This window comes from Mustela nivalis, assembly GCF_964662115.1.
Source record: "Mustela nivalis genome assembly, chromosome: 2".
NCBI lineage: Eukaryota > Metazoa > Chordata > Mammalia > Carnivora > Mustelidae > Mustela > Mustela nivalis.
In genome coordinates this window covers 132,049,222-132,072,986 of record NC_139021.1, presented here as the reverse complement: position 1 = coordinate 132,072,986, position 23,765 = coordinate 132,049,222, and the positions used below count along the sequence as shown (strand labels likewise).

At 49.1% G+C, this 23,765-nt stretch overlaps 1 protein-coding gene across 8 annotated transcripts in view; it reads left to right on the top strand.

The window, feature by feature from the left end:
- Window positions 1-23,765, top strand: part of LRRC20 (leucine rich repeat containing 20) — a 107,828-nt gene that overhangs the window by 20,181 nt on the left and 63,882 nt on the right. For 3 of the 8 annotated variants that reach the window (XM_082715601.1, XM_082715597.1, XM_082715594.1), the window contains exons 1-2: window positions 3,779-3,862; window positions 9,618-9,762. The exons of 1 other annotated variant lie outside the window; for it this stretch is intronic. In XM_082715601.1, the coding sequence (XP_082571727.1) occupies window positions 9,681-9,762 (82 nt within the window). In that variant the 5' untranslated portion in view covers window positions 3,779-3,862; window positions 9,618-9,680. Of the gene's footprint in view, window positions 1-3,770; window positions 3,863-3,898; window positions 3,918-9,617; window positions 9,763-23,765 lie in introns of those variants that run through there. 4 more of the 8 variants (XM_082715600.1, XM_082715599.1, XM_082715596.1 and 1 more) reach the window with 4 other exon arrangements.

Here is a 23,765-nt window from a genome sequence, read left to right as displayed (position 1 = left end):
AGTATGGAGCCCGACCTGGGGCTTGATCTCACAATCCTGAGATATGACCTGAGCCGAAATGGAAAAGGAGAGATTTGAGGTCTGGTTTTCATTTTTTAGAGCTGCTGTAATAAAGAATCACAAACATCCCACAGTTCTGGAGGCTGGAAGTCTGAAATCGTGGCGTGGACAGGACTGGTGCCTTCTGAGGCCGAGGAAAGACCTCTTCCAGGCCTCCGTCCTTGGCCTGTAGATGCCCCTCTTCTCTGTGTGTCTCTTCACAGTGTCTTCCTTCTGTGCCTATTTGTCTGTGTCTAAATTTCCCCTTTTGACAAGGACCTAGTCATTTTGGATTACGATCCACCCTACTGATGTCATTTTGATTTGATTACTAATGTAAAAAGCCTGTCTTGAAATAAGGCCACAGTCTGGAATCCTGGGGCTTAGGACTCTTAACCCATCTTTTGGTGGCAGGAGAGCGGTATCAGTAAACCCACAATAGGCCTTGAGATTGAGATTGATTCTAGTAATTTTTGGTTGGGAAGTGGTTCCCATCAGGGCTCCTAGTCTTTGGAGTTGAGCTGTTGGCTTTGGGGACAAGAAAGTACCCCTTCCTCAAGTACCCTGAGAGTTGATCCTGCTTGATGAGGGGAAAACCTGCAGGAACTAGCCAAATAAGGGGCTTCCTACCAAGCAGGTAGCAGCAAGGCTTTGAGGAAATTAACAAGGGCTATATTTAAGCTCTGGCAAAAAAGAAAAAAGCCCCTCTCTGTTTCTAGGTGAAAGTGTATGGCTTCCAGCTCACATGACCAGGTCTCCAAAGATGCTCTGTTTGGCAGCAGGAGCCCGTTTGGGGCCCACGGAGCTTCTTCACTGAGAAGCCTCAGTGGGGCTTTCTCTTGCACAGCCCTGTCTTCCTGATCGCCTCATTTGTTACTCTGGAACCGAAGGTGGCAATGGATAGCTTGTGAGTGAGAGATAACATTTTTGCCATTTGACTGTGTTGAATGAGATCGGTAAACATCACGATTGAAAATCTTAGCGCCGTGATAAATACTGAGCACCCACTGTGGGCTGGGTGTCATGGGAGTATTTATCAAGCACTACAGTAGATTGCAAAACTAGCCTTGATTGTCTACCCATCCCCATATCCATGTTCCTTGCAATGTGACCTTGCTGCTCTTGCCATCAGAAGATGGAGTCTATTTCCCCACCCTTGAAACTGGGTTAGACTCATGACTTGGTTTAGTCAATACGACTATGGAAGTAATGTAATGCCAGCTTTGAGCCTAGATCTTTAAAGATCTTGCACGAGTCCATTCTTGCTCTTGGAACCGCACAGCTCCGTGTGAACCTGGGCTAGCTTACTGGCGGATGAGAGACGTGTGACCCAGTTACCTCAAGTGACAGCTAGCCATCTCCCCAGAAGCAGAAGCCTCTGGCTTCCCAGAAGCATCTGCTGAGACCAGAACAGCCTAGGTGAGCCCAACCTAAAAGGCTGACCCATAAAAATCATAAACTAAGTAAATATTTATTATTTTAAGACACTTCTGGGGTACCTGGGTGTTTCATCTGGTTAAGGGTCTAGCTCTTGAATTTGGCTCAGGTCATGATCTCGGGGTCCTGAGATGGAGCCCCGTGTTGGGCTCTGCGCTAGGCGTGGAGCCTGCTCAGAGTCTCTATCTCCCTCTGCTCCTTCCCTCCCTCAAAAAAAAAAAAAAAAAAAAAAAAAAATGAAAAGACCCTTCTGCACTTTGGGGTGTTTTATGACGCAGGGACAGAAAGTACTGACTGATACCAGAACTTACTATGTGCCAAGCTCTGGCTGAGCTAAAATCAGGCAGAGTCTTGGGAGAAAAGACATTTGCAGAGATGGCATAGTCATGGGCCTGGAGCAGTAAGTACTCTGGAGAAGCAAACTCACCAGCCACAGGAGCCGTGGTCTTTGAGCTTTGCAGGAGTCTTCTCCCTGTGGAGTTGGAGGGTCCAGGATGAAATTTTTGGGAGAGAGGACTGAGTATAAGGAACGAATATGGGGTGCCCCAGGCTGGGCCATCAGTCAGTGGTATTCACTGAGCCCTTACTATATGCACAGAAGCACTAGTCTGGCGATCTCAGGTCTGTATATGGCCTGGAAGAGAAGAGAAGACTTCTCTGGAAAAGATTTCTGTGGAAATTAGCCAGAGATGTAAGGCTGTTTTCTTTTTCCTTCCCCCCCCCCCCCCTTAAAATTAAGCTCTATGCCCAGCCTGGGGCTGGAACTCACAGTCCAGAGACTGAGTCACATGCTCTACTGATTGAGCCAGCCAGGCGCCCTCTAAGGGTGGTTTTAAGTGTAACAAGTGGCCGAGTCCTCTGTCCAGAGTAGTAAGGATCTTGGCTTGGGCAGAAGAAGACTCAACACTTTTGTTATTAATACCTGGAACCTGGTACATATGTGGCAGGGATAGAGTGATGATGAGGTTGGGGAAAGGTCTCCACAGATAGTCTTCGTGGGATGGAGTCAGAACACATGGCCATTCAGGCATCCCCAAGTGGTAACCCCTTGAGGGCAGGATCTGGGTCTCATTGATCTTGGCATACCCAGAGACATGGGGACCTTGCATATCCTAGGCATTCAGGTTTAAAGACTTTCTTTGGAGACGTTTCCCCTTCCCTGTATTGCCAGAAACAATGTGACTTAAAACTAAAGAAATATCTTTTCTCATAGTTCTGGTGGCTGGAAGTCCAAATCGAGGTGTCATCAGAGTTGTTTCCTTTCTTGCCCTTTCCTAGCTTAGGGGCCTTGCCCACACAGTCCTTGGGATTCCTTGGCTTATAGGCACATCACTGCCAAATCTGCCTCTGTCTTCACATGTCCTTCTCCCCGTATGTGTCTCTTCTCATCAGAACATGATACACACCTTACTCCAGTATGACCTTACCTTAACTAATCTCTGCAGTGACCCTATTTTCGAATAAGGTCACATTCCGAGGTACCTCTTTTGGGGCAGATGACCCAACTAATAACATCCATCAAGACCCTGGGGGGAATGTGTGTTCCTTAACTGAGTGCCCCAAGCTCCCCCCACCCCACTGCCCCAGAGGCGGAATTAAATGGTCTTTCTTCAGGACTTCTACATAGTACATGCTCTGTTTACTAGAACATGGGACATGTTGATCATTGTCACAGGCTGAGTGAGGGGCCTCACCTCTTTTGTGGTCTCTGTAGTGCCTTTTAAAGGGTATATGGTGAGTACCCCCAATGAAGCCACCGCCTTTCCCTGAGCTGTCAGGCTCAGCACTGCAGGAAACTTGTCATATATTAGTCCTCGCAATGACCCCTGTATATTTGTACTTTAACTCCTACTTTATCATGGAGAATGTTGGGATTTAGAAAGGTAAGATAACTTAGGGTAGCCATTGTTATCGTCTCTAAAAACCCAAATGGGCACCTCAAGGCGTCCCATGGAAAAGTTTTCAATTCCCATTTCTCAAAGTACCCCTGATCTGGCTGATTCAACCCCATTCCCTTGAGAAGAACCTGGAGCCTCATCCTATCTCAGGGTCTGTGTAGCACGTTCGGGTCTACACGCCCGCCCTCCCCAGCGCTTTCCCTCCAGAAGCCGCACACAAAGCGGATCCACCCTGAGCACGAGAGCGCGCGGGCCGCTTTTCCGCGCGCCCCGCTCCCGGGCGCGGCGTGAGGACTGGCGCGCTGATTGGCTGCTCCCGCTCCGGCACCTATCCTGGCGCGGCGATTGGCGGAGCGGCCGTGCGCGCACCGACCACGGTTCCGCGCGCCCCGCCCCGCCCGCTCCAGCGCGCCACAGTTGCATGGGGCGCCGCCGGCGGCCGAGGGAGCGTGACTGCGCTGCGCAGGGCGCTAGGAGGCATTGTCGCTGTAAGTGGAGCAGAAAGCGGCCCAGAACGGGGCCCCACGCTTCGTGCCCCGCAAAGTAAATGCAGTCTGAGACTGAGCGCTGGAGGGCTGGGGGCGAGAGGGAGAGAAGTGCCCCCGGTTCTGCAGCGTCCCCTCCCCTCCCCCAGGTCACCGGGTGGAGAGGGCAGTGGTGCATCAGCTGCGGCTTCTGCAGTGCCCAGCGGCCCGGCGCCGTGCCGGCTTCTGCTTGCAAACTGCGGCGGGACCCCGGCTGGCCCGCGAGAGTGGGTGCAGCGGTGGCAGGGAGTAGGGAGCCCGGGGAAGCGGCGCAGGGCCTCCGTCCCCGCGGGAGGCGCCCCGGCCGGGAGAAGCTGTGGTGTATTTCGTTCCAGAAGCAGCGCTGTCGGGATTCGCTTCCGTTCCGGGAGCCGCAGATGCCAGCCCCAGAGCATGCCTCCCGGCCTCCGGGGAGCGCGGGAGTCCCCGACCCTCTGCAATCGCCAGCTTTCACCCCTCTCCCTGCTTTATTTTCCCCAGTCTCCGCCTGCCGCGCGAGCGGAGGGCCGGCGACGAGGAGCCATTGGCTGCGGGTTCCGGGGGGTGGGGTAGATGGGTAAGGCGGGCCCCTTGCGCTAGGCGCAAGGACCCCGGCCTGGCCCTGCGCGCATTCCTGGGAGGCGCTGCCGGAGGATGCCTAGGTGCCCAGAGTGGAGTGTGCGCGCGGCGCTGCAAACCCCAAGGCTCAACACCAGGCGCCAGCCGGTCCCGCTCACGCCCCAGCGGGCTGCTTCCCTGGGGTGGGAAAGTGGGTCAACTCTGTCCAGGTCTCCAGGGCTTTCGGGGCTACTTGGATATCATCCAGACCTCTGTCTCTCACCTTCCCACCTGCTTCCCCACCTGGTGTGGCCGGAGGGACCCGCGGGAGCCCGCGGTGGGGGAGCTTGCACACATGGCCCAGGAGGCTCGAGTTGCCCTTCGGAGCGGCTGCCAGGCTCTAAAGTTCCCAAGTGACCACATGTAACTAAATATAGGAGCAGCTGGTGCGGACGGGGTGTCCGCAGCAGCTCCTCCAAACAGATCTTTGGGCTCCAGATAGGGCAGAGTCCTCACTGGGGAGAGCAGGAGCGCCAGCAGGGGGCTGCAGGCAGGGCTTAAGCAAAAACCACCCCAACTCCAGCCTTGTATCCCGGTGAAACTAGGTTATAGATCAGAAGGGCCTGTTGCCAGCTCCCACAAAGGAAGACCACTTTTCTGTTGTTTAATTTATTGTGTCCTGAATCACCTACATTTAATGCATTAATGTGGGAAATGCTTAACATTTGCAAAGACCTTTCTCAAAAGTTGTAGATTATTTGCTGCTCTCCAAACACTGAGAACTTTTCCAAACTCTGATCTTAGGCTGCTGCCCTCAGAAAACTTTCCCTAGCTCCCTGCAGAGAAACAGGACAGAGTGTCTCGAGGGTCTACGGCCTCCTCCCCCTCCGCCAGTAGTCTGGGATGGATTGGCTAGCTGTCTCCCACCTTCTCTCATTTCTTTGGGTCCTTCTGCTCAGTCTATGTCTCTCTTGCCTTCGTGAGGAGGGCACACGTGCCCCTTGGGCCTGGTGTCACAGCCCTACTAGCATCTAGCTATTCTTCGTTTCGTCGCCCAGTTTCTCCTAGTTGTGGAAGCTCATTCTGACCTGTGCCCCATCTCTATAAATTTATTCCCCTGTGTGGCCCTTTGAGAAGGTGCCCAGGAGATGTTTGTTGGATTTAAACATTTCCTGAGGCTATGATGCCCACTCCGAGGAAAGGGGAGTTGGGATGTAGGGAGAGGGATGTATGGCTGGGGACAGCAGCCCTGTGAGTATGGCTTTGGAGCCTGGGCTGAAGGGTCTCCAGGACTTGGAGCACTTAGCCTTGAAATTAGCTAAGGCTTCCCTGCGGTCCCTTGGGGACAGTCTCTGACTTCCTTCTACTATCACTCTGCCTGTGGGTTTGGCCAGATGCCTCAAAGAGCCCAGAGGTTGAGCCTGTGGGGTTCTCCTGGGGCCCTGTAGTTGGGTTCCAGTTCCAGGAAGGCTCCCTCGCATACTGATCGCTCCTGCTGGCCGGCATGATACTTCTCTTGTGGGATTGCAAGAAATGGGTGGCCAGAGTGGTGCTGACATGCTGATTTTTGTTGACTCGTGGTTTTTTATTCATTTTTAAAGATTTTATTTATTCATTTGACAGACAGAGATCACAAGTACGCAGAGAGGCAGGCGGGGGTGGGGGGGAAGCAGGCTCCCCGCTGAGCAGAGAGCCTGATGCAGGGCTCCATCCCAGGACCCCAAGATCATGACCTGAGCTGAAGGCAGAGGTTTAACCCACTGAGCCACCCAGGCACCCCTCGTGTTGTTTTTTATAGAGACAAGGGTCCCCCCACCCTACGGGCTGCCCTGCCTATGGGCTTTTGCACTCTGTCCACAGTAGGTCCATAGCTCTCTCTGCCACTCAAATGTGACCCAGACAGTTTTCTATTTTTCTCAAAAACACTGTAAAACAAAAGAATAGCTTTATTTTTATTTCTACCCCCCAACCTCCTCTTTCTTGGGGTTTCTGTTACATGCTAAATAAATCTTGCTTTTTTTTTTTTCTTTTTTGTCAAAGAGGCCCAGTGTTGGGTTAGATCTGAAAGGAGCCGTTGTGAAGTTGGACAACCTCTTAAGGCGCCCTTTTGGGGACCCACTCCAGACTTTTGTCATCCTATTTATTCTTCCCTCAATCCAGGGCCCCCTGACCCCACCTCAGGTCTTATACCACACCTGACCCTGCCATTCTCCTCTCTCACAATCCCAGCTTTGCCAGAGTGACAAATTTTGTCATCTGACCTGAGAGAGGGACAGTCAGCTGGACTGTAAGAAGGAATGCTCCCTGAAGAGGGGAGGGGTTGTGTTAGGTGAAGGGAAGGTGGTTTCCTGGTCAGTTACTGCGGTTGGCAGTTTGGGACAGATGGCACCTGTCAGGGGTCTAGGACACATCTGTGTGGTACCCAGAGCAGCCTCTGGAATGTAAGGGGCCCTTCCTACTAATGACTGGCTCTGACAGCCAGACCTTGTAGCTTGCTCCTGTTCCCACTTTGATGTCCATTCTCTGATCTACACTGTAGAGTGTCTTCGCTTGCCACCAGGGGTGATGTTTTTAATTTGATTGTCATCAGTGGGCTGTAGGGCCTGAGGCATCCCCTGCCCTGCTCCCTTCCTCCCCCAACCCCACCCCCAACCTGGTGGCAGCTAGAATAGTAAGCATAGCGCCTGGCTGAAAGTAATCAGCCCAGACAGCCCCCCTCAGGGTTAGCACAGACCCTGGGCATCTTGGAGATCGACCTTCCTTTTCCCTTGTGCTGGGAGGCCAGGAGTGACTCAGTGATGTTTCCTAGAAAGCTGTCCATCAGAACCATAAGTCCGAGCTTTTTCCTTTGTTTCTGTCCTCTTCATTCTTATGCCCTATACCTAGTAGCTGCTCCATACGTGTTTGTGATTATGGATGATAAGTATTAGGGTTAGGGCAAGGCAGGAGCATGGTACAGTAGGAAGAATCCTAGGCTGGGAGTTAGGAGACTGAGCTTTTTTGTCTTCCCTCTAGCTCACTTACCTCCCCTCTTGAGCCCTCAGCGTTCCCATTCATAGCGGTTAGGGTTAAGTCACCAAGATCCCAGCAACATTGCTGTGACTCAGGCTTAGGGGATGGTCCTAAGGGCAGCATGGTGGAGGTGTTGGGTTTAGTTTGCCATAGTCCTCACTATTCCCAACTATCCTCCCCTGGCCCACGTTATGCAAGTTGTCTACCTAGCACCATTGGACATTTGACTCTATGACCCTTCTCATTTAGACGCTGTCTTGGATTTATTTTAAGAGTCCATTGACTTGTATTTCGATTTGGAACCCAAATGGTGGCTGTTGATCGTCATCATCACCATTGGGGTATCCTACCTAGACATCTTTATTCAGTTTGTGGTGTAAATTGTGGGGGGAGGGGAAGCACAGTAGAGAGCTGCTCCCTGTGTCCAGCTGCCCACAGGCTGATTAGGGAGATAAATATGTATATTTTAAAAAGCTCCTAAGTAACCCAAATGGTTTGTGCTGTCATTAAGTGGTGCTGAAACTCAGAGGGAGGAGAAAACACTGAGGGCTGAGGCAATCAGGGAAAGCTTCCTGGAGGTGGAGAAGGAAATTCTAGTCATTCCTTAAAGATGAGTTCCACTGAGTTGTTTGTTCAAGTCACATGGGTATGAAATTGGGATTAGAGGCCAGTGTCCTATTGCATGTGTACTGTTTTATCCTCTTGACTAGAATTTGTTAAGACCTACATGTCCTGGGCCCTGGGCTGGAAAGATGTAAATATTTTTGTTCAATTCTCATATGAATCCAGTGAGGTATTACTAGATCTCCTACTCAGAGGAAGAAACTACAGCTCAGAGTAGTTAAAAATCTTTCCCAAGGCCCCTGAAGTAATAAATGGCAGAGTTGGGCATGAGGCCACCGCTCTAATTCTACTGCACTGTGGGTCTCAGACCTTCCGAGTCAGCCTCCGTGGTGAGATGCAGCCACGTACCAGAGTCACTCAGCAGATGGCTGGGCCTGGCCAGCCCCGGCTCAGCTTTGCCTGTCCTGCCCGTGTAGCTGAGCACATTTGGACTTTGATGTGGTGTCTGGTAACAACGGCGAGCGCTCCCCTTACCCCCTTCTCTCTGTCCTCACCTTCTTCGGCCTTTGACACTCAGAGCTGTCTTTGAAGCTGAGACTGGGATCCAGAGGCAAAAAAAGGGCACTGGCCTTGGCCCCAAGTTCGTTCTGTCCCTGGGGTGCTGCTGCCCGTCTTGTGGGCGATTTTTATAAAGAGGTGAGCGCTGAATGTGGAGCTGAGCTGTTAACATTGTTGCTCACTTTGGACTTGGTCCGGCTCTGTGCCTTAGTTTCCCTCTCTGTTATCAAACAGGGAGTTGGAGACCTTTCTAGAGTCCCTTGTGTCTTTAACCCCAAATAGCTTTGATTGTGTTCCTCACCCTTCTTGAAGCCTTTTCCCCCCATGATCCAATTTCTCTTCTCTCCTTTCCTCGCCCCGCCCTGCCCTCTTCTCCCTCGGGTCTGGCAGATAAACTCTTGCACCAGGCTGATCATCACGTCTGCGGGCTAAAACAACCGGAATCAACCCTAGCCTTCCCTCCTTGTTGACAGGTGGGAAGGGAATGCTTAATGACCCCTCCCCTCTCCAACTGTGACCTCTGACCTAGCAGGCCGGCTACATTTGCCTTTGTACCCCTATTTCCCAGCACTCAGGAGGTACCCAGCAGAGGCCGGTGCGGTGAGCCGGGAGCTGGGGAGCTTGTCCCTGTGGTTGTAGACAGGGCACCAGCCCAGATGCTGCTGGATGGAGGGACAAGTGTCTCTCCTCCACAGTTGGCTGCCACCCCCCCGCCCCCAGCTTCTCCATTGTTCCACCTGCTCAGTGAGTCCCAGGCAGCACACACCTGAGTCCTCACATCTGCCTGGCCACTGTTTCAGGTCCTTGCCCTGAGTCTGGAGATGTCAGACGTGTGAACCCACGCAGGAAACTGGTTGGGCTGGGCTGCCCCCACCCCTGATGGGCAGATCAGCTGCACATGGCATGGTGTCTGGGCCTCCCAGGTGGAAGTGCGTGGCCTGGCACCCTCCCGGCAGGCTTCCTGCAGCCTGGGTCCCAGGGAAGGATGGCGTCGGGGGCATGTCCCCAGCTGGGCGGCAGGCGCTTCATGGTCCTGTGTCTTCCCCAGGCACGGGCCCCCTTGTGAGCAGCAGACCGGCCTGGTGGCTGGCAACAGGACCCCCTCGCCTGCATGCTGAAGAAGATGGGTGAGGCCGTGGCCAGAGTTGCAAGGAAGGTCAACGAGACTGTGGAAAGCGGCTCTGATACTCTGGGTGAGTGAGGCCAGGGCCTTTCCAATTGCAGGGCGCCCCGTAGGCAGCGTGTGAAATCAGTTTAGATGGGGAATTGAAACAGGAACAAAGAGGCGGTATCAGCACCTTGTCCCGAGGAGATGCGTCCCATGGAGTTTTACTGTACTTGTGCTTGGTGTGGGAGCAACCGGGAGCCTGTGTACACGGCTGCCAACTCTGAGTGGATGTGTGCCCTTGGCCCAGGTGACGATAGCTGCCGCTGCCGAGGAGCCTGAGGGCCCAGGCCCCATGCAGGGGCCTGATGAGTGTCGCCATATTAATCCTCACTGCGGCCATGTGATGGCGGATCCCCGCCAAGCATGACTAGCCTTGGTCTTCGGATGAGGAGGCAATGGAGGGTCAAAGGCAAAGGGGGCTTTCCTCAGGCCACCCAGCCTGGAGGCCGCTTTTCATGCCACTTTTTACTTGAATTGTGTCTTATATTTTTTGCTTTGACTTGGTCATAGCATTTTAGCCCATACAATTATGCCAAGGCTTCAAGCATCGAACTGAATTCAACAAATATTTATTGACTGTTTGCATGTGCAAGGATGACACGCGTGTGTGTATGTGTGTGTGTGGCTCATGTGCTGGAATATGTGTACCCCTTAGAGCTGTTGACATACTGTGGGAACCCAGAGGAAGGGGAGCACATTCCTGCCTTGGGGGTTATGGTGTACATAGGGTGGGATTTGAGTGGGGCCTTTCGCACGTGGAGAGGAGTTCCATAGGCAGGTGTGTGTGCCCATGTGGATTTGTGTCTTTCTCTTCAAGGAGCATCTCCGTGGAGGTTATTGCCTGACCAAAGATCCAGATACTGGGACGGTAGAGCATTTCTGTAAACAGCCATTGGTCAAGTGTGTCTGAGGTTCCCAGGCAAGGCGTGGTGGTCTCGAAAGTGGAGGGTCACTCAGCCTTCAAGAGGAGCTTGGGGGCGCCTGGGTGGCTCAGTCAGTTAAGTGTCTGCCTTCTGCTTGGGTCATGACCCCAGGGTCCTGGGATTGAACCCCATGTCGGGCTCCCTGCTCAGTGGGGAGCCTGCTTCTCCCTCTGCCCACCACTCGTGCTCTCTCTTGGTATCTGTCACTATGTCTGTCTGTCTGTCTCTCAAACAAATAAAATCTAAAAAAAAAAAAAAAACAAAAACCAGAGAGATGAGCTTGGTCACTGCTTCTTTCAGGAAGCCCTCAGCCCTACACCATCCACCCCTCGCCCTTTCTTCCTCTGTAACATTCATTCAGTGTCCCTAGAGGGCGGAGACTTTTGCCCCCATCCTCCAAGAGCCAGAGCAGTGTCAGGTACCTGGTAAGCACATAGCGTTTGCTGAACTGAGCTAAAGCAGAAGCATCTGCCGTGGCAGACAAACTTGAGGCTTGTGGTTGGTTTTGGAGGGAACTTTCTGGTGAGCTGACGGGCATGGGCCCACACGAAAGGAATTTTGGAATCCCAGGCCAGTTCCTGATGTGGTCGTACTTAGCCCAGCGTTCAAGGCTCTCTACCACTCACACGGCCTGGATTCGAATTCCCACTCCACCACCCACTCATCCACTACCTTAGCAAACCTGCTAGTCTCTTATGTACCTGGTTTCTTGATGTCTATGACGAGGATGGTGCCTGCTTGGTCAAGGTAGGACCCAGTGGCCTGGTCGTAGAGGAGTTTAACGTCTTATTTAGCCTTGGCTGTCTTGACTGGAGCTCGGAACTTTCACAGGGAGGTGACTGGGTCTTGAAAATTAGGGCAGACTGATGGAGGCCCATTTGTCTCTCAGTGCCCAGCAAAGACACAGAATGCCAAGACCAGGCCCCTGGCAGTGCTTACACTTCAGCAGGTGGAGCTCTCTGGGGTCATGCAGTCTGGAGGTGCTGGGGTCGAAGCTGTCTGCATGTATTGAGCACCTGCTGTGTGTGAGGTGCTGGGAGGCTCCCTTGGGCTGTGTGCAGTAGAGTTCTGGACGCGAGACCAGCCCACCACTGTGGGACAGAGAGCGGTGAGGGATACGAGGTTTCCTTGCTGAGCCAGGTCAGACATACCGCAAGTGGTCAGAGTTCAGAGGTGGGAGATGTTGAAGGCGTCTGGGAAGGCTTTCTGGAGGAGGTGGGTATTGAAATGGGTCCTGAAAGAGGTGCCAGCTAACCCAGTATGGTTCTCATGTAAAACAGCAAGCAATCTGATGCAGCCTGAAACAACCAGCCCCAGAAAATGGCTTAAATAGATTTTGTTAAAGCTGTACAATGCCATTTGTGGAGCTACTAAAAGTGGTGCATAAAATCTAATTACATGCTTGAACGAAGACTGGCATATTCCTTAGAACATAGGTTGAAAAAGGCAAGGATCCCCATCTGTAGAGATAGCGAGATGCTGTTATGTTAAACACGCGGAGATACAGGAGAAGAAATGGAAAGGAAATCAAACAGGACACAAATGGATGTGGGAAAATACCCTTGGGTGCTTCCTGAACATTCTATGATAAACATATTACTCTTTTAAGGAGGGAAGTAGAGATTTTAGGGGAAAGGGCTACCTGTCACTGTAGGAGGTAGAAGGAACACTTCCCATCGGCAGACGAGAGTTACAGGGATCGCCCCTTCTCTCAGCCCTTGGATATGGATGGGGCTTTTCTGGCTTCTTCCCCTCTACTGGTTTCCCCAGCCTGCCTCCCTGTGCACAGGCCTGCGGTGCAGCCCTGGGATGGCTGGCTCAGAAGCCGCAGGTGTCTGCAGGGCAGAAGATCCCTGCGGAGACAGGGAGATGAAGACTGGGCTGAGAGGGCTCAGTTACAGGCTCTCCCCTTACTCCGGTAAGCATCATGGGCATCCCCCAGGCGCTCGTGGGTGCCCTCTGGAGCCAGGCTTGCTCCTCTTGCAACCTGAGCCATGGCTCCTGGCCCTGGTCTCCCCACCCCAGGCCTCTTTGTCCCCCTGACCCCTCTGGTCTGCTCCTCGGCTTGAGCTGAAGCCACTTTTCCCCAGCCCCTTAACCCGACCTCAGCACTTTCGAATGAGTTTGTCCAGAGGTGGTAGCTCTGCACAGTCCTCAGGCTTTCCTCTCCGTCCTCTCCTCGTGTCCCCAAGTTAGTTCTTTGTCTTTGTCAAGGCCTCACGCCCAGTTGGGCTTCCTGGGTCCTCAGACCCCTAGGGGCATCTCTCTGACTTCACTGTTCCCTCTGGCCAGTGGCTGGATCGGCAGACCAGGCCACCCTGCACCCCACTCCTCTCCAGGGGAAAGGCTCCTGGACCTTTGGGGATGACTTGTAAGAATGGATCACACTTGCCAAGGAGCGGCACTTGGAAAGGTCTGGGAGAGTATGGCTGGCTGGGACAGAGACGCTGGCAAAGCGGGTGGGAAGGAGTGCCCGGAGTGAGCTGCAAAGGAGGGAGCGGGCATTTCCCGGGCCTGCTGTGTGCTGGACACAGAGGTCTGAGCCCTCTTTTCATCCTTTCTCTCATCCTCTGTACTTCCTGCAGGAGGATTGCTGTCTGTGTTCATTTCCAGAAAATTCTGAGTCATTAGCTCTGGGCATGTTGCTTCCCCTCCATCCCTTGGGTCTCTTTTGCCTGGAATTCCTCTGAGGGCCTCCATTCTAGCGTATTTCCTTTCTCTTCGTCTTTCTGCTGTATTCTGAGATCCGTCTGCCATTTCATGGTTTGCTTCTCCATTTGTGTTCAGTCTGCTCTTGAATCCATCATTGAGTTTTAAGGCTACATATTTTATTTTCAAAAGTTCGGAGGGGAGGGCGTCAGTGGCTCCATCGGTTAGGTGAACGATTCTTCATCTTAGCTCAAGTCTTGATCTCAGGGTCATGAGTTCAAGCCCTGCGTTGGGCTCTGTGCTGGGTGTGGAGCTTACTTTAAAAAAAAAAAAAAAAAGTTCTGTTTAGTTCTTTTAAAAATCTGATTTTGTATACTCTATTTTCTCTCCAGATCTGGTAAGTGTTTTACCTTTTACTAAAAAAAAAAAAATCCTATTTGAGGGGATAATATCTCATTCCCTTCTTATGTGTTAAAATCTATTTTTTATTTCTTTAATCATTTGACTCTTCTTGTCTTTTTTATCTTTTGTACTCCCTCTATCACAGGCAGTTCTCAGCAGCCCACGTCTGCTGTTCTGCTGACTGTAGCTCACAGTGGGTTGTTCCGGGTGGATTTGGTGTAGTACTAGACCCCTACCCTGGTCTGATGGAGCCTTGTGTGGGCTGACGGGCTGTCCTGCAGAAGGGCTGCCGTCCCTTCCCTCAGACACCTGCCCGAGACCAGGTTAGGAGCACCTCTTTTGTTAGAAACAATCTTTCTCAGCCCGAAGGGTTTATGGGCCATAAGGGAAAGGAATAGTCAAACCGCACATGCACTGTGAGGGCAGGCCTGTGACTTTGTTTTCTTTCTTAATTCAGGGCCCAGGCAAAGACAAAGCAGTGTTCTTATTATGAAAAAGTGCATTTTATCCCTAGTCCATTCTTTCTCTGATGGCAGTCCTTCAGAACTCCAGCTTTCCATGGGCTCTCGGCTGCAGCACCCCTCAGGCAGGCCCAGAGCAGCCTTCCTGCCCCCTTCTAGGCCTTTCAGCCCAAGCCCCCAGCAACCCAGCCTCACGGCCACCAGCAAAACATCAGTAGCTGCCTGTCACTGTCTCATGGACGGTCCTCTCTCTCCGCGCCCGGCTCTGATTAAACGTCGGGCAGTATTGTCAGCACTTGGCCAGTGTTGAACCCCGTTGAACCCCCGCAGTGACTTTGTGATAGGGGTGGTCTTAATATCCCTACTTTACAGATGAAGAAACCAAGGCAGAGCTTTTTAAATCACGGGTTTCTTAAGTGGTTGGTGGCACGAGGGTGTGCAGCTTGTCTCCTTGGCCCTGTAGCTTCTGAACTATGCCTTTCCTGGTCTTCTAGAAGCTGGAGCTAAGGCTAAGGATGTAGGTGTTGAGAGGTGGAGCAAGTTCTGTCCCAGCCCTGGGTGGCCTTTCCCCTTTCCAGCAGGGGCCCCTGCTCCCCGATGTGCTGGCCTCTCTACTCACACTGGGTTGGAACCACAGTTGGGTCTACTATGTTCCTTGAAAAGGAGGGAAGTTATTGGAAGCTTAGTGTCTGCTGGATCATTTACAACGTCTCAGGTCATGATGGGGACAGCCGCCATGGGCTGCTTCTGTTTACAGACAGATCCGTGGACCCCACTCGAGAGCTTTGAAGGTGACGTCTTGGGGGGGTATGGTATCTGCATTTGAACATAAACCTTATATGATTCTTCCCTGCCTTGAATAAACCACTGGCTTATGATTTCCAATCTGGAACTTCCTTCTGGTGGTGGGTTCTGCAGGGCTGGGCACGGAGGGGTGTTGTCTGGGCAGGGGTGGGCGGGTGTGTGCATGTGTGAGAGAAAGAGAATGAATGTGAACGGGGTGTGATCCATTCTCAGGGAACTGAGCAGCTAGGCCAGGAGCTGTGAGGTAGTCATGTGGGCAGACCAAAGCTAGGGAGGGAAGGGACACATCCCCCACTTCCCAACTTCCCTCAGATACCAGGCTCATCCCCACTTTGCTGCTCCTGCTCTCACCAGCAGATGGCGCCCTGTCACCGGCCAAGCAGGTGACCCGTGGCTGAGACGGCCTTGACCAGACTGTTGCTGGGCCAGTGTCAGTGACCCAGTCCTGACTCCCAGCCCAGCTCACATCCTGTATTTACATTCCTAGCTGACTTCCACGGGGGATCTGGTTTTGCAGCCCCTTTCTTGAGAAAGGGTATTCAGGAAGCTGGGTATTTAGGAAGCACTTAATATATACACTCACTAAATGAGAATAATATCTTCCCTTGCATCAGACACTGCCCCTTTCCAAGAAACACCACACTGAGTACCTATTGTGTGTACCCCACTTAGAGGAACCACATGGCCACGAGTGCCCAGTCTGGAAGGGGAGGCAGACACACACACACACATATACTTATGCTCTCTCAGGCACGGTATCAGGGAGGGGAGCCGCCAGGGACTGTGGGGGAAGCAGTTTTTCTTGACCCTAGGCAGGGGTCTGCACACCATGGCTGGGCCCTGAGTCCAGGAGGCCGGTGCTGGCAGGGATGACAGGTGTGCCTGTTGCTCGGTTGTGGCCTGGCCTGGGGCATCCTGAGGGTCATCTCAACACAGGTCAGCTCTGAATGTACAGAAGAGGGAGCGGGCTCTCAGAGGGCAGCCCTCTGCCAGGCCCGGGCTATATGTCTGTTCACCACAAGGGCTGGAAGCTTCTGATCTGTGTCCTCAGCTTCCTGCCTCTCAGCTGGGAAGGCATACTGCTCTCACTATAATCATTTGATTACAAACAAATCTATAGGTATTCCGTGTGCCTGGTGTACAGAGCATGAGATCCAAAGGATAAACACTGGGAAGCCAGGCTTCTTCCCACCCTGTCCTCTGTGCCCCGGCCCCTTCCTCCTTGGTATCATGTCTCGTGGAAGCAGAGGACTAGTTAGAAGGCCCTGTTGGGGTTAAACTGGCAAGCTCTGGAGCTGCTAGGGGTGAGGATGGTTAGCTGGGGTCCTGAGGCTTTTTCTGGACTGTTTTCCAGCAGTGGCCGGGAAGGGACTCCAAAACCTGACAGGCGTGGCCCAGGTCTCTCACTGGGCTTCCCTGAATCCCCTGCTAGAGCTTTGGGAACTCCAGTGGCCATGAGTCCCCACCTGTCCCCCACCTCCATCCCCTCTGTGGGCTTTAGACTTCTGGGGGTTGGGGGCTAAGAGTGGGGGTCAGTGGTGGGTGACCTCTGGCATGGCCAGCCTGTGTCTTGCATTCTAGGTCACTGCAGTGCTCCCCACACAGGGGACACAGCAGGCACCTTCTGGGTGCATGGACAGGTGCCCTCAGCCCCACCAGTGTGTGCCGACCACTCAGGGCTCCCCACTTAACCTGCTCCCCTCACCCTCCCGTCTGTGGAAAGGAAACTGTCCAGCCATGAGAACTGGTCCAACCCTGTGTGGGCTCTAGGGCGGCCCTGTGGGAGGCGGAGAGCCCTGTATCGCAAGGAGGCCATTAGCCAGGTGTGAAACACCTGCAGGGAGAAAAATGAACTGGGTGGATGAGTCCCACCTCTACTGTCTGTAGACGGATACACGCCCACTCTGGCTGAGCGCCTGTGCTGAGGGTGGCACAGAAGAGGGGGCATTGTGGCTGAGCCCCCGAGGATGGAGCAGGTGTAAGGGAGGGGAAGGCATGCAGGGAAGGCCATTCTAGGGGAGGGCGTCTCTGTGGACAAAAGATGTGGCCTAAGGCAGGCACTAGCAAGGGGGTCGGCAAGGCTGTGACCGGGAAAGTAAGGGGAGCCTTCGAGTGTCACCTTTAGTAGTTTCTGCAGTGAGGTCCTATTTTCGATGCAAATGAACAGACCTTTTAGAATCTCTAAAAGCAAGAAAGTTTTACTAGAGTCCAACTTAGGACAGCTGTCCAGGAAAAACATTCTTTGCAGGGAAGAAAGTGCTCCGCAGAATAAAAGGTTCTTATAGGGCTGTATATTAGAGGTTCCGTACTTTTTACATCTTGGAGAAGCTCAAAAGATTGTAGATGAGCATAGAAGCAGGAATCACGAGTGCTATGATAAAGGACTGAGGGGAGTAGGAGCATTGATGGATATCTCACTCATTCACAAAGGACATGTACAGTGCACATGTGGCAGGCTGTACATCAGACTTTTGGTTTGAGTCACATTGACTGAGAAAGGAATCTAAAACGGCTTTCTTTATATAGCATGCCTTTAGAGAGTTTTCCTGTCATCATTCCCCCTTTTGACCTATAATCTTTTGACAGAAAGCATTGAGGGTCATTGTCCTGCCCCTCAGTGCCAGGGTGGTTGCTTATCTGCCCTGGGCTCGTCCTGTCCCTCAATGCTAGGACCAATTTAGGTCACCTAGGAATCTATGGGGGGAGGGTCAGTAGTGGGGCCTCTAATAGAGAATACTACAATTGATATATATTTTTTTCGTGAGACCAGATTGTCATGCAAATGTGTATGTGTGCTTTGTGGTGTATTTTGCCTTTGCATTTTTGGGGTGTTGATTATAGCATAAATACAGAAATAGTAATAAAAGCCCAATAATAACATTTGAAGTCGGGGCACCTGGGTGACTCAGTGGGTTAAGCCTCTGCCTTTGGCTTAGGCCATGATATCAGAGTCCTGGGATTGAGCCCCGCATCGGGCTCTCTGCTCGGCAGGGAGCCTGCTTCCCCCTCTCTCTTTGCCTGCCTCTGCCTACTAGTGATCTCTCTGTCAAAAAAAAAAAAAAAAATTTTGAAGTCATCACCAGTGAATAGGTACAGAATTAGAAAGACAAAAAAAGGAAAAAAAAATATCCATCATAAGTTATTTCATTGTTTTAAATTAGAGCATCTGTTTACCTTCTTTATGTACAGTCATGTGTGCTTTGTGATATTGGTTATTAAATTTTGTTATTATCTGTAATAATGTCCCTCACCAGTTATTTTCTGTAAATATTATCTCTTGTGGTAGTTGTAGTTCTGTTTCCCAAAACATTTGGTATAATATGCATCAATATTAATATTAACATAATTTTAAAAAGATTTTACTTATTTATTTGTTTGAGAGAGACAGAAAGAGAGCGCGTGCTCACTAGCAGGGGGAGGGGCAGAGGGAGAAAGACAAGCAGACTCCCTGCAGGGCAGGGAACCCAACATGGGGCTTGATCTCAGGACCCCAAGATCATGACCTGAGCTGAAGACATACCCTTAACTGACTGAGCCACCTTGGTACCCCAATATTAGCATATTATTTTAAAAGATTTTGTTTATTTGAGATACAGGACCTGAGCAGGGGGAAGAGCAAAGGGAGAGGTAGAGAGAATCTCAAGCAGACTCCCCAGTGAGTATGGAGCCTGACATTGGGCTCTATCTCATGACTTTGAGATGGTGAACTGAGCTGACATCAACAAGAGTTGGATTTTTTTTTTTTTTTTAGATTTTTTTTTTTTTTTGACAGACAGAGGTCACAAGTAGGCAGAGAGGCAGGCAGAGAGAGAGAGAGAGGAGGAAGCAGGCTCCCTGCTGAGCAGAGAGCCTGATGTGGGGCTTGATCCCAGGACCCTGGGATCATGACCTGAGCCGAAGGCAGAGGCTTTAACCCACTGAGCCACCCAGGCTCCCCAAGAGTTGGATGTTTAACTGACTGAGCCACCCAAGCACTCCAGCGTAATTTTTGTTAGCATCAGGCAATTCTATTTGAGTTGCAAAGCTAGTATTACAACCTATAACAGTAGCATTATGTTGAAAAGTACTCTGGTTACAAAATAAGTCAAGGAGTATTACAGAGGTGTTTTATAAACCTTTCCAAAAAATCTTCCTTTTCCTATATACCCTATCTTATGGGCATAGGCATTTGTTTGGGCATAGCTATTATAGGCCAATCTGGAGTGAATTCTTGGTTCCATTGTTATTCGGGGCATAAGGATGTATCTTGCCTGAATTTGCAGATGTCAGTAGGTATTAGAATCCAGAAAGAATCATTGACTGATGAGGCCCATCTGTCCCCAATGGGAAGAACTCTGGAGGTATTTACAATAGTTCCTATTCCTATTAAGACATTGAGGAATGTCATAAGCCTGGTTGGCCATACATTTGGGTACCGAGGACAATAATTGAACATTTATATAAGATACAGGAGTCTGTAGTGGTTTTCTACAGATTAGGAGAGCTAAACATTTGGGGTTTCTGGAATTAGTAAAGAAGGCCATTGACCAGTTGTTACCTTGGAATATTCTGGGTCGTAGGGCAAAGTTAGATTTGGGAGGCGGCTGAATCCAGGTCACTGCCAGAGCAGCGTCTCTGAAAGATACCTGTGTTTTTTTCTTATTTTGTCTTAGGCCTTTCCATCCACAACATGGTTAGTGATTACATTGGAAATTCTGGCATGTTGGGCAAGTTTCTCCCCTTGTGTCTGGGAGCTTTTCTTAATAAATTATCACCTAAGTTTATAGAGACACAAGGGTCAGTCCATTGAATGTTATATATAATGCTGCTTAAATTTGAATTAGATGGTACTTCTTGAAAGGTTTTTCCAAACGGAGGCCCTTCATAATGTATAAGCACCAGAAGCTAACAGAACGTTGGAGTGTGTCTAAGAGGTCATAAACATTCTATCCAAGTTCTCATTATAATACGGTACTAGGGGAGTATTTGAAGTTATATTAGTTAAATTCATGAGTAACTGTGATATTTTACCAGGGTGTAATAAAGGGGGAGATGAAAGCAAATAAGTAGGTTTTTATTGTCTTCTAATATTACGATTTAAAAAGAAAGAAGAATAGAATCGCAGGCCTGGTGCTGAATCTTGGGAAAGTAGTCTACTCTGATGTCATCTCCTCATCCTGGTTTGTAATTCAGGTAGCTCTGATGATCTTTAGTGGCCCGCCGAGCAATGGGCTCAGAGATTGTGAACGCGTGAGCTATTGTGGCTGATTTCCTTACATCAAATTTAGTTTGTAGGGCTTCAAGAAAAAGGGCAATTGTAGCTCTCAAATGATTTCAGGTCAAAAGGGCGGGAGAAAAATCAGCATGTTAGTCTGGAGAATTGTAGTCAGGCATTGGGGGACACTAGAAAAAATAAGGGTCTGATCTATTTTATAATGAATGGTATTAAAATCTAATATCTACAAAGATGTGTTATTGAAACATTTTCTTTCTATGATCACCCTCATTTTTACCAAAAATAGCCAAAAGAAGACAAATTTCTTCGTAAAGTAAGTCCAATGTTAACAAACTTGGCCTAATTTACTTTTATAAGCAAAGAAAGAATAGTGATTGACCATCTAAGTTCTTTTAAATCTATTTCTTGCTAGAATTTTTTATAAGGAATTTTAGATTGAGCTTTTAATAGCTTCTCAAAGCCAGAAGCCAAGCCAAATATTTGCCATCAGTTTGTCCACAAGACTTGTAAATTTGAGTGAATTCCTCTTCTCAGTTTCCCCCAAATATCATGAGGTTCCTGCATCTGTCAGGACGTGATCTTCTTTACTCACCAGGTAAGATTGCTGGGAACTCTGTTAGCAAGATGTCAGGCCAGCATTTCCCAGGGGTTCCACTGGCTCCATAAAGTCAACCTCAGGTCCTTAAAGCTGAATATCTGCAACTATGCATCTTTCTCTAAATATGACCTTCCAGTTAAAGCCTTGGTAATATAGCCAAGGTGTCTTGTTAAGAGAACAGATTTTTTTTTTTAAGATTTATTTATTTATTTGAGAGAGAGAGAGAGAGAGCTAGGGGAAGAGTAGAGGAAGAGAGAGAATCTTAAGCAAGCTCCACACTCAGTGTGGAGCCCGATGCTGGGTTCGAACTCACCATCCTGGGATCATGACCTGAGCCAAAATCAAGAGTCAGACACTTCACCAACTGAGCTACCCAGGTGCCCCTATAAGTTGTATCTTAAGAGAAAAAGTTCTCTTGAATCTGGAAGAGCACACATTAGAGCGAGCAATGTCTCAAAGAAACATTCATAGAAACTATCATCATCTTTCTCCGTTCATGTAGCCCCCGTTACTAATTCTTGTTCTGACTGAATACAGCTTTTCCATTAGTTCCAAGAATTCTTACCCACTTCAGTTTTGTGATCTTAGACATATTAGAAACCTGTATTTGTCAAAAAGGCTTTTTCATGAATCTCCTTGAAGATAAAATTTGCTTTAAGAGCATCAGAACAATAACAAAAAAATAAAAGAAGGACATGGATGACAGTTCATTATAGTGTGGTTCACAAGGAAATGCAGTTACTTCTGCGACACAACATTTCAGTAACTAGAATGTGAAGAGATGACCTTATACCAGGACATGTTAAAACTTTAGGGATTTCATATAACTTCTGGAACAGTTATAGCATTTACTCATGCAATGTAACCTACTCATGCAATGACCTGAGCTGAAGGCAGAGGCTTTAACCCACTGAGCCACCCAGGCGCCCTCCATCTGAGTTTTAGAATGCCTGATTCTTATAAGGCCTTGCCTTTTAACCAATTAAATAGAGTTCTTTTAGAAATTAATTTTATGATGACAGCTTTGTAATAGAGCTTGAAGTCCGGAATTGTGATGCCACCAACTTTGGCTTTCTTTTTCAAGATTCCTTTGGCTATTCGAGGTCTTTTCTGGTTCCATATAAATTTTAAGATTATTTGTTCCATTTCTTTGAAAAAGATGGATGGTACTTTGATAGGAATTGCATTAAATATGTAGATTGCTTTAGGTAGCATAGACATTTTCACAATGTTTATTCTTCCAATCCAGGAGCATGGAACATTTTTCTGTTTCTTTGTGTCTTCCTCAATTTCTTTTATGAGTACTTTATAGTTTTCTGGGTATAGATTCTTTGCCTCTTTGGTTAGGTTTATTCCTAGGTATCTTATGGTTTTGGGTGCAATTGTAAATGGGATTGACTCCTTAATTTCTCTTTCTTCTGTCTTGTTGGTACAGAGAAATGCAACTGATTTCTGTGCATTGATTTTATATCCTGACACTTTACTAAATTCCTGTACAAGTTTTAGCAATTTTGGAGTGGAGTCTTTTGGGTTTTCCACATATAGTATCATATCATCTGCGAAGAGTGATAGTTTGACTTCTTCTTTGCCAATTTGTATGCCTTTAATTTTCTTTTGTTGTCTGATTGCTGAGGCTAGGCCTTCTAGTACTATGTTGAATAGCAGTGGTGATAATGGACATCCCTGCCGTGTTCCTGACCTTAGCGGAAAAGCTTTCAGTTTTTCTCCATTGAGAATGATATTTGCGGTGGGTTTTTCATAGATGGCTTTGATGATATTGAGGTATGTGCCCTCTATCCCTACACTTTGAAGAATTTTGATCAGGAAGGGATGCTGTACTTTGTCAAATGCTTTTTCAGCATCTATTGAGAGTATCATATGGTTCTTGTTCTTTCTTTTATTGATGTGTTGTATCACATTGATTGATTTGTGGATGTTGAACCAACCTTGCAGCCCTGGAATAAATCCCACTTGGTCGTGGTGAATAATCCTTTTAATGTACTGTTGAATCCTATTGGCTAGTATTTTGGTGAAAATTTTCGCATCTGTGTTCATCAAGGATATTGGTCTATAGCTCTCTTTTTTGATGGGATCCTTGTCTGGTTTTGGGATCAAGGTGATACTGGCCTCATAAAATGAGTTTGGAAGTTTTCCTTCCATTTCTATTTTTTGGAACAGTTTCAGGAGAATGGGAATTAGTTCTTCTTTAAATGTTTGGTAGAATTCCCCCGGGAAGCTGTCTGGCCCTGGGCTTTTGTTTGTTTGGAGATTTTTGATGACTGTTTCAATCTCCTTACTGGTTATGGGTCTGTTCAGGCTTTCTATTTCTTCCTGATTCAGTTGTGGTAGTTTATATGTTTTTAGATATGCATCCATTTCTTCTAGATTGTCAAATTTGTTGGCGTAGAGTTGCTCATAGTATGCTCTTATAATTGTTTGTATTTCTTTGGTATTAGTTGTGATCTCTCCTCTTTCATTCATGATTTTATTTATTTGGGTCCTTTCTCTTTTCTTTTTGATAAGTCTGGCCAGGGGTTTATCAATCTTGTTAATTCATTCAAAGAACCAGCTCCTAGTTTCGTTGATTTGTTCTATTGTTTTTTGGGTTTCTATTTCATTGATTTCTGCTCTGTTCTTTATGATTTCTCTTCTCCTGCTGGGTTTAGGGTTTCTTTCTTGTTCTTTCTCCAGCTCCTTTAGGTGTAGGGTTAGGTTGTGTACCTAGACCTTTCTTGTTTCTTGAGAAAGGCTTGTACCGACAAAGCTGTCATCATCAAGACAGCATGGTACTGGCACAAAAACAGACACATAGATCAATGGACCAGAATAGAGAGCCCAGAAAGAGACCCTCAACTCTATGGTCAACTAATCTTCGACAAAGCAGGAAAGAATGTCCAATGGAAAAAAGACAGCCTCTTCAATAAATGGTGTTGGGAAAATTAGACAGCCACATGCAGAAAAATGAAATTGGACCAT